This window comes from Pteropus vampyrus, unplaced genomic scaffold (assembly GCF_000151845.1).
Source record: "Pteropus vampyrus isolate Shadow unplaced genomic scaffold, Pvam_2.0 Scaffold104, whole genome shotgun sequence".
Classification (NCBI taxonomy): Eukaryota; Metazoa; Chordata; class Mammalia; order Chiroptera; family Pteropodidae; genus Pteropus; species Pteropus vampyrus.
In genome coordinates, this window is record NW_011888885.1 from 389,861 (window position 1) to 400,845 (window position 10,985).

The 10,985-nt window shown below is 37.1% G+C and overlaps 1 protein-coding gene across 1 annotated transcript in view; it reads right to left on the reverse strand.

Moving 5' to 3' along the window:
* Nucleotides 1-416: 416 nt before the first annotated feature.
* DGKE (diacylglycerol kinase epsilon) overlaps nt 417-10,985 on the reverse strand; it is a 22,314-nt gene continuing 11,745 nt past the window's right edge. The window contains exons 4-9 of the mRNA XM_011365097.2: nt 10,762-10,815; nt 9,596-9,709; nt 8,515-8,586; nt 6,465-6,592; nt 6,131-6,242; nt 417-5,745 (exon numbers count right to left, since the gene is read on the reverse strand). Coding sequence (XP_011363399.1) covers nt 5,566-5,745; nt 6,131-6,242; nt 6,465-6,592; nt 8,515-8,586; nt 9,596-9,709; nt 10,762-10,815 — 660 coding nt within the window. The 3' untranslated portion in view covers nt 417-5,565. The remainder of the gene's footprint in view (nt 5,746-6,130; nt 6,243-6,464; nt 6,593-8,514; nt 8,587-9,595; nt 9,710-10,761; nt 10,816-10,985) is intronic.

A 10,985-nucleotide genomic window follows, 5' to 3' on the forward strand; every position in this document is an offset into this window, starting at 1 on the left:
TCAGGCAGAATAAGTAGTTTGCCCAACGTTAAACAGTGGCAGAGGTTGGTTTTTAACCTAGATCTTTCAAATACATTCTATACTCTTTCCACTTTAGTGACTGAAATGAGATGAACTCACCTCATTTATTTCAGTCTACTTACTGCTCTACTTTGCCATGGGCCACTCTATTAGCATGGAAATGTTTGTTTCTCCTAAATGTTATTCAAGTGTGTGTACACTCTGTGCCCCTAGGCTACAAAAGCCATACAAAGTAAATTTTATATTGTCAAAAAGTATCTGACCCAGAACTTGCTAAATGTTTGTCCTGGGGTAGGCCAAGGACAAACTTCTGTGAAACGAATCTTCTGTAAACGTTCTCAGTTTTAGCCACTTATTCTCTCATCGTTGTGTCCAAAAACAACACAGGATCATGCTTTTTAAGTGCTGTACTTTTATTAAAAACAAGCAAACATCTTCAACAAATCAAACGCTTTAATTCACATTTCTGTCTGTAGGCAATGACCACAATACAGACCCAACACGACAAAAGCAATGAACACTGAGTAATTAAATGGTAGGTACGTAGTACAGTGGCCAGAAGGAGAGAAAGAACAAGAGGCCAGCTGGCTGCTTCCGTGGAGCTGGCAGAAGCCTCCTCCTCAACACTGTTGGTACAGCGATCTGATTGTCAGTTCACCTGTAAGAGTGAGCAGGGCCAAGGACCCAGGTTGCTCTAAACGTGTATAAAACAGAATGACGATCAAAGTGCCAATTTACCTACAGGACTTATTTTAGCAGAACACATTAAAGAGAAATACTGCTGGCAGAGCCCAAATAGCAGTAATGAAAACAAGCTCTTATGAACCACTGTCATCTACTACACAAGGCCTTCTGCACTCCTAGAATCCTCTCACAGACAGCCAAGTCTCATTTGACTGGGACGGCCTCTTGCCTGGATAATGCTAGAACAAGGGAAGCAACCTAACTTTCCAGCCCTTTTCCCTATCATCCAAAAGCACCACACCTAGATTACAGCTTGTCTTCTGTTAAGTGCATTCTGCTTTGACACTGTCCTTCAACGGCGAGGTAGCCCAGGGTGTCCTTGCAGACTGAGGAAGTGTCTTAGGACTAAGGTCAGCAATACACTTCAACATCTTATCGCAGGGTGAGTTTTTTTTTTTTCTCCAGAACTTCAGAATGTCCATTTTTGAGACCTGCAAGCCACAAGCACTTGACTATAGTCAGGGCTATGGGGAATAAACCTGTGTGTGTCTATGCGTGTATTTACATAACTATGATCCATTTCTATATTAAAATTACGAGGAACGAGGCTAAGCCAGTGCTTTACTATACAACAAAATGCCTTTAAAACTTGTGAAATAGCGAAGTGGCCATATTCCTAGCAGCAACTGAGACCTCCAATACATTTTTACCAAAAACTTGAGGTTTCTGAATATGTGAAAATGCGTAGAAAATTAACCAGGTGACAAGTCATCAGAGTAGTGGCCTCCAAACTCTTAAAAAAAATAGTGGAGTATTTTTTTGAAAAGAGGAACTATTTTATCTACTGCAATCTTATCTTCAGCAGTACCCCAGCGGTGGTGGCACTGACTGAGGTGAGAGGGCAGGAGCCCCAGGGGCGGCCACTGCGCTGGCCCCTGAAGCACTGCTTGTCCTCCAAGACCCCATGGATCATACTCCAAAACGTATGGTTCCCCATAAGAACCTGAAGCATGAATTTTTATGTAATAGAGTTTAGATAAATATTTCGATTTGTATAGGACATTAGCAAGTGTTTCATAAAATTCCTTTTAAAATGAAGATTTGGGGGGGAAGAGGGCAGTCAGTGTAGTGAAGAAAAAATAATTTTAAGAACATCCAATTAATTCAGTTTTCCTGCATGGTATCCATCTCGCAAAAGTCCCAGGTGAACATGAGGCAGGCCAGTAGCTTTAAAATGTCAGTGTATATCAGAAGCGCCTGAGCTGCTTGTGAATAAAACCAGAGATGCCCATATCCCATCTCTCGTGACACTGGTGCACGAAGTCAACGGCTGCTGGGCTTAGGCATCCACACTGTTAGCCCAGCTCCCAGGTAATCGTGATGCTGCAGACAGCCTGCAGAGCATACTTTGAGAAACAGGAGATAGTTCTTAAAGGATAAATTTGAGAAAGGCAGGGATATACTTTTTAAAAGTAAAACCAAAACTAACTTCTGTCTGGTTGAGAACACACCTTCATTCAGATTGGGATAGAGTAACAACACTATTTTTGCTTTTTAAATGTCTAGATTAAAAAAAATAAATCTACCTATGTTCCATTGTTCCAAGTTAGGTAGAATTTTAAAAAATGTGAATACAAAGTGCTGGTTTTTACTTTAATAATATCATTTTGAGGGAAAACCACATAAAACTATCATCCATTCTAAGGAAACTATAACCTTTTCGGCTGAACAAGTACAAGTTACGTATTCGGATCCACATGAATCTGTAAATTAATATAACCTTTAAAGTTTTCTAGTTAGTGCAAATTTAAAATTCCATAGTGTACATTAAATACAATTTTACTTTATATTACAAATGCAAACTATCTTTTTTTGACATGCTGGTAGTAGTCATTTTTACAGTGCAAAAAGGACTTTACGATTTTGGAGACACAGTATATTTTACAACTCTAGGCATACGTATTTCAAAAAGCAAATACTACATGTGTTTGACACACCTTAAAAAAATAAAAATAAATAATTTTGACTATAAAATTTTTATAAACATTAGCTTATAATTAAAGGTTCACAGCTAATTCTTGCAGAAAAACCTAAAACACACTTAAGATCATGTAATCTTACTATAAGACAACCTATATTTTAAAATACAAGTCAGTCTGATTTCTATTAAATGTAACAAAACATTGAAAATTATCACCACCTACTTACGTAAGGAATCCACAGAGCTGCCAGGTTTTCAGTATTTAAGCCACTAAGTGTACCAGGAGTTAGTAATGTATAAGCACAGTAAAAGATGAGAGAAATCAAAACAGACATGGAGATATGCTTTACTTCATAGATTTCTTCCTGAGAATACAGAAGTATTATTTTAAAGAAATCAAGACCATGTCAAATGGAAAGGAAAATCTTGTGGCAAATTATCTTTTGTAAAGGGTAGGATCCCTGGTAACGTAAACAATTGCTACCCTAATATATAACTTGCAAACATGAGTCTTGTAAATTGTAATTATTTAAAACAAGACACATGCCTTTATGTTTATTTGAAATGCTGAGTAAATGTGCCTAAAAAGTGAATTTTGCTAAAATAATATGTTTTATAACATGGTATTCTGAAATAACTTTCCTAAAAAAAAATTAAGTCTGAATGAGTGAATAAGGCAACAAAAACTTCATGAAGGGTCAGTCAGGAAAAAAACCTCAGTAGATTATGAAAACTGAAAAACCAATTTGTTTAAATAAGTGAGGGTGTTGTATATAAACCTGTTCTAAATCCAATGTAACATTATGGTTAAAGTTTTAACAATTAAAAAAACCCTATGTCTTTACTTTTATTATTTTAATTCTGATATCCCAAATTAGCAATGTACTTTGATTTTACAATTAGAAGTATGGATTATAGATAAAATATAGTCTAAAGCAAAGTGAATTTAACAACATATTTGTAACATGTGATATCTGTAACAATTTTGACCATGAATTAAAGAATAAAACTCATTATACTCAAAACATGATCGGCCCATAAATGAGAATCCACAAAACTCTCACCACAATGGGTTACCTACTGTAAAAGGTGTATGAGAAAGGTGAAACAGATCTGCTCACAAAGTCCTTCAGTACTAGAATTTAGCATCTCCTGTTGAGATCCATAGGTTAATTTAAGCAAAATAAAAGTATTTTATATTATGTACTGACTACTACAGACAGCACTAAGTTGTTCCTGGGCCTGAAGGTGACTGAAATTTAAGTTTATGGCAATTCATGCATGACAGATTCATAATAAATCCTTAAAAAGAGCTAATGGTGTTTTAGGGGATACAGTCTCATCTTTCAGAGATTAATGTCACGAAAGACCGCCAAAGCACACGAATAGGCCGTTTGTCAGAAAAACGCTGGGCTGGAGGCCAGATGGGTCTGCTTAGCTGCAGGACCTTAGGGAGAACGGTGGTTAACAAGAGAAGAGCGCCCTCTAATGGGTAACCAAGAGACTAACCTAACCCTTCAGTGAGTTTTTGGCAATTGAGGGTCAACTAAAACAATGAAACAAAACTTTCAGTTATTCAAAAACAGTTTGCCAGTGCTTTCACACCACTTTTTTTTTTTTTAACTGAGGAATATTTCTGAAGAATGAGACTATCAGGAGAATTAAATTATGGGTTTTAATTACTTAGTCAATAAGCTGCATTTCTATCTGATTGTGACTAAAACTTATGTGATCAATTTAACGTACTGAATAAAGCCATATAGAGTAAACACTAAACACAAAATTACCACAATGAAGAAAATAAATAAAAAAAAATCTCTCTCATTTTAAAATAAATATGATACAAACATTTTAGCAGAGGATTCACTTTCCCAAGGGGAAATTCTGTTAAGTACTTTGGCTATAAAAGACTACTATACTTCAAACTACTACGAGATCACTGAATTTTTAAAACTTATCAATCATTATTGAACTGTTTATAAGCAATTAGCATGACTAGTAAATTTTCTCTAGTACATTTTTTTTTTAATTGCTGACATTGTTTTTAATCAAAAGAGAAGTTGCTGTACTGTCTGGCTCGGAACCCGTAACTTTCAATCCAAAGTGCTCTAAATGTTAATTTTTACCAGTTCCTATGTGGTTCTCTTTTGGCAACACTGGGTTATAAACAAGATGTTCAATTTCAGCTCAACAAGGTAATTACCAGGGTTAACCAACATCTGGGGGTCTGAAAATGCACCTCAAATAAAAATTATAATAACATTTTAAAGTATCATTTCTCCTTTTAGGGGGATTCCTGAAAATAAATACGGATCCACCTGAAAATGAGGTACATTTTTGTACCTCATTTTCAGGTGCTGGACTGTAGGAAATCTTAAAATGCACGCTGCAGGAGGGGGCCCAGTATTACTCACACTGGTTTGAAACCAACCACCTCCTTTCAAAACAAGTTAATTTTTAAAATGTTATGGTATTACCACATTAAAAATTAAGATAGAAATGATGGTCCACCCACATCTTGCTGGATGTATCATGTGTCCATCAAATGTGTGGTTCAAGAATAAGGAATGAGAGCACACCTTCAGAGTGAGCCTCATTCTCAATCATAAAGCCATGAGAATACACTTTGCATTCATGTAACCTTCTGTGACTTTTTAAAATGAGTACTAAATGATTAAAATGTTTTGCTGAAAAAGAACAGGCATTTGTAAATAACTGGAAGTCTAGCTGTTTTTGTAATGCTATTTACAGGAATGTATACTCATTATACTACTGGTAAAATTAAGACTAAATAGTTGACAGAGGATTTCTATTTTTGGATGACTATGCATCCAACTGTTTGTGAGGATTCTATCGTAAGTTTTCATTTCCTCATCCAGCTACTCAGTTTCCTTTATGTCCTCTTGATCCGAAGTACTAGAGATGTCATCATCTGTTTGTTCTCCAGAGAAATATAACATCAGTGCATGCGTCTTGTGAGTTATGGTGACAGTACAGGGCCCTTGGGCCCAGGGCTCCCCATCTACCTGCATTGGCATCATCGAGCACTTCAAAATCAGCTGGCATTAGGGAACAAATAATTAAGAGTCAAGTCTCAGAAAAGTTCAGAAAGGTCTTTCTTAATAAAACATCATCCATAGTCCTTTCAACATTCTGAGGGACATATCTTAGCATTTTATTTTTAGAAAATTAATCTGGATATATCTTTATTCGTTGACTGTTTAAAGGATTCTTTCCCACTGAACATGTTATTTCTTCAGTTGGATCGAGGACCTTCTTTTCTGTTTCTTCCCCATCCCACTCAAGCCCCTGGTGGAGGGTGAGCAACAGCATGGGCTGTAAACCAGTTTAAGGAAAGCTACAATGTATATATTTTCTTCTACATATCAATGGCTTAGAAATAAACTGGGACAAATTAGCCTGTTACAGCAATATTTCACCTACCCGCACTGTATGTGCCTGTCCTATTCGAAAAGGATTTGCCAGTTTCACTTGAATCTGAGCACAGTGGAAAGACCCATAGACTCCAACGACTTCCAGTAAACCATCGTCATGCCTAAAATTGGAAAAAGAAATATGGATTATACAATGCAATAAAATAAAATCAGGACAATTATTTTTTAACGTAGGTGGACCATCAACTTATTAAATATTTATATTAATGAAGTATACAAAAAAATCTGAGGGAAAAATTTTAAGAAGCTGAAAGTCTATAAAGAACGACAGACTGCTTTAAAGAAAACAGTGACATAAAAAAACAGACTACAAATGTACATACCTGGCTAGAGGGTAGGTCTCGTCTCCCATCCCTTCCCAGAGTCTGCAGCCGCCGCCCCATGACCCAATGTTCAGAACGATAATACCTTCCAAATCAGGCAGTTCTACTCGCTCACCATCCAGTTCTAGCTTTAAAGAAATCCAAGTAGTTAGTTACTACAGGGCACACGATTTCCAGACCTACCCACTTAGATTCACTTCCTTTTCCATATAGGTATGAGGTGAGATGCACGTGAAAGAGAAGACTACTTCCTACCCCACAGGCAAGATAACCTGGCCTTTCCCACCTGTTCAATGTTTCTTATGATAAACAAATTATAACAAAGGAATTTTTTTTAACCAAAGTTAAAAATAAGGTCTTTTTTGTTAAATCCTGCTTTTTTTTTTTTTTTTAAGGGCTTTACCTAGCTTGCTGTTTCAGCAGCATCTGACACCGCTAACCCCTCATCTCTTTTCCTGAGATACTCTCTTCCTTTGCTTTTTGGGAGTCAGACTACTTTTCTGGATGTTCCCCCTTGGTCCCCACTGAGAGCTCCACTGTCGCCATCACCGTAGCTATGTACTGGGCTCCTTTCTCTTCTCATGCTACAGATTCTGGAGGAAAGTCTCAGCCACTTCTATACTGTTAACTGCCACCTCTGTGCTGACAGCTCTATTTTGCTGGCCCATGGAAATGAACTGGGCCAGATGTGTATATCCAACTGCCCATAAAACACTTCCAACTGACTGTGGCACCTAAAACTCCTATGTACAAAACTGAATGAAGCATCTTCTCTGCAACCCCTCTACCAATTTACTTCTCGGAGAGGAGCAGCACCATCCCCTCCAGTTGCCTAAGCCAGAAACCTGGGAGTTCTCTTTGCCTTCTTCGCCTTTACCCTCCACAGCCAATTAATCACTAAACACAAACGACTGATGACATTTCTAAGTATCAACTACTCTCCCTCATTCTTGATAGTATCTCAGTCCAGCATGCCATCTCTTAATGTTCCTAAACTGGTCTGGCTCTAGTGTTAGTTTCCTCTTAGTCATCTCTCACATGGCAGCTAGACTGACACTTACAAAATGCAAATATGTCATCCCCCAATCACAGCCCTTCAATGGCATGACTCAGTGCTCACGATGAAATCCAGTTTCTTAACATGCCACTAGGAACCCCTCTGTGACTGGCCTCTATCCATCTCTCCAGCTTCAGCTCTTGCCACTTACCCTCCTGCAAACTATGCTCCAGCTTGAAGTCACTCGAATATGCCATGCTCTCTTCTTGCCTTCAGGCCTTTGAACATGCTGTTCTTAGCCTAGACCAATTTTCACCTCCTTCACTTAGCTATCTCTTACTTAATTTTCAGATTCCAGACATTAAGAGAGAAACCTGTTTGTTTGACTCTTCTCTTTTTCCTTATCTTACTAGTTCTGCTCTTCTCTTTTTCCTTATCTTACTAGTTCTACATTTCTCTGTATTAATGTCTTTCTCATTGCTATTAACCATTATAGATTCTTTTTGGGAGCAAGCGAGGAATATATACAAGACTGCCATATCATGATGTCAGGGATACTGCAGCAATAAACAGTCATTAAGTTTCTATTTTTTCTGCTCAGACATTTTTATTTTGCCTTAGTATGTAAGAGAGCTATATCACCGCCATAATATGATTGAACTTCAGGTTTAAACTTCCTCTGAGAGTCCATGACGAGTCAGACACTCCGTGTTAGGAAACTTCACATCAGTTGCCATGTATGAATGGAAGCTGTTTAGCATAAGAGCTAAACAGACTCTAGAATTATATAAACCTGGGTTCAAATCCTGATTACATGGGTATGTGTGCAAATTACTTAATTCCAAATAGTTTTCTCTTCTGAACAAAGAAGTTCCTGCCTTATAGGGCTGGGTGAGAATCTAGTGGGATAATGTGTATAAAGCACTTAGTAAAGTGCCTGACAACACAATAAATACTCCATATATGTTAGCAAAATATGTTAATAGAAAATTCAGCATTTTTGTTTAAAAAAATGTTCATAATCCAGAGACTACCTAAACTTTAAAAGCTTACCTCAACTTTTTTATTTAAATCTTTACATTCTTGCACTAAACAATCTTTGGTTCCATAGAATAAGTAAACAGCCTATGAAAAATGAACAGAAAATATGATATTAAAACAAGCCCCACGAGGAAGAAAAAGACTGTACCAACATTCCCTGCCATGGATGCTAAGCCATGTTTCCTTAGAGTGGATCAGATACTCTATGGGGAGAAGGGACCCCGTTATTTTAGAGTTTAGTTAGCCTCTTCTTTAGGGACACTATGGGATAGGGGTGGTTTGTGTCTAGATGGTATTTTCTCTCCGTTTATCAAAAAAGCTATATTAAAATTAGAAAATTCTACCTTTTTCTAGAACTTCAGGTTACTTAAGTAATATAGATAAATCTAGTAAACATTTTATAATCACTTTTGAATATTAAAAGGTTGGTGGGAGCACTGAGAATGCTGTTAATTACCAACTGTATAAAGAGCAATACTTATGGCCTTACTATCTGTATTAAAAGGGAACCATCTGTAAACTTAACATATTTGTAAAACAGAACCAGGAACAAAATTGTTTTGCATTTATTTCTCATATTCTATTTCTCAATCACCAACAGTCATTAAAAAAAAATTCTAAGACAAAACTTCCACCAAAGGAATCAACTCTACTAGAAACCAGAGTGATAATCTTGGTTAAAAGCCAGTGAAAAAAACTCTTTCTTTGCTTACCTTATCTACCTTTTGGTTTTTTCCAAGCCAATGGAATCTATTTTTCCATTAACGATTTCACCAAAAATCTATCCTGCCTAAAATTTCTTGCCAATTTTAGTTGCCATTTAAGTAAAATATTTTCCGTTTAGTTGCCCTCTAAGCAAAATATGCTATAAAACATCCAAATTTATGTTTAAAAAAATGTGTCATAAAGAAAGTACTTTAATAAAATACGTTTAAGGATCTAATTTGATAGTCTTAGACAAAACAGAGCAGGTCAGTGTTTCCATAAGTTAGTTCTATCTGAATCTACTTGAAAGGATACTAGATAGAACCGAATCACTGATTTTCACTGTACCTTTGGTGATAAGCAGGAAATGTTATTTTATCCAACACACCTTATTAAGAATTCTGCTAGAAAATAGAGATGGTGCCTTCTCACGGTGAGCATGAAAATTGAGAGCCATGAGAGCATCAGGTCCAACAGAAAAATAGTTGTTCATTGTGAACTCCTGTGGAAAAGGGTAAGAATGAGCAACAGATTATGTGTCAGTCTGAGCCTGTGTGGTATGTTATGTATATCTCAGTCTTTATGTTCTTTATGAAAATTTAACACTTTCTGCATTTACTCTTCACATAGAGCTATTTTATGCTTCAGGCTGATAACTATAGATATGAATTTCCTTTTCCATTTCTGTTTAAGATGCTGCACCTCAGATCTCATCATCCAGAATGGCTCTGCTTTTGCACTCAGGCTTCCCACTCCTGTGTTCCCATTACATTTGCTTCTATCAGTCTCAACTCAGACTACTGGTACCCGCTTAGTTTATCTGACTTCCCAACCCAGGCCAGATTCTTCAGTCTACATCTCCAGCTCTGTTCTGTTCCTGAGCAATAAAACCAGAATTTCCAACTACTTGTTCAAGCCTCGAGGTTAATATACCCCAAATCTCATTTTCTTCCTATTCAAACCTGAAACTCCATTTTTCTTATCTTAATGTGCTCTCCATTCATCAAAACTAGAAATCTGGTAATAATGTGTATGTTTTCTCTTCCCCTAATGCCGACTGGCTGCCAAATCTTGATCAATTCTACCTTTAAAATGTCTTGGAATTGTCCTCATCCTACCATTCCCCTCCTTTTGCTCTTGTGCGGGTTTCTAAGCTATTTTCACACTGTCTCCAGAGCATATTTTTAAAAATACAGATCTGCTTTTTCTGTATTATTTGTTAACCATGATTTGTACCATCTAGTCTCTACTTTCTCTGCCTAGAAAGTCTTGCTCTTATCTCTGTTGACCTAAATTATATTTACCTTTTAAGGACCCTGAAGTCTTTTATGCCTGATCTACCAGGGCAGAACTCAGCGCCCTGCACGGGGCTCTCTCCCACAGTTACAGTCCAGCTCGGGAGCAGAGCACATGGGGTTGTTTTCCGCTCCATAACCAGGTCCCTTGAGAGAAGTGCCAGGTCTGTGCGTCCCACCACAGTGACGCATCCTGTACCGTGGAGGGACTCCATCATGTTCACTGAAACTACTCACAACTGAAGCCCTAAAAACATACCTTGGGTTTTCTCAAGTTGTAGTATCCTTTATTTGTTACTTGAACTTTCCATCTAAAAGACAGAAATTAAAAAAAAATTATAATTATTTCTAGATTAACTGCTAATTAACGATAATTATTACCAATCAACTCTGGATGCCTAGGATATGAGGTCCCTCTATTAATACAGCATTAAAAAAAATAAGCACATCTGAGTATGCAAATTTTGAGATAAGTAATCAGCT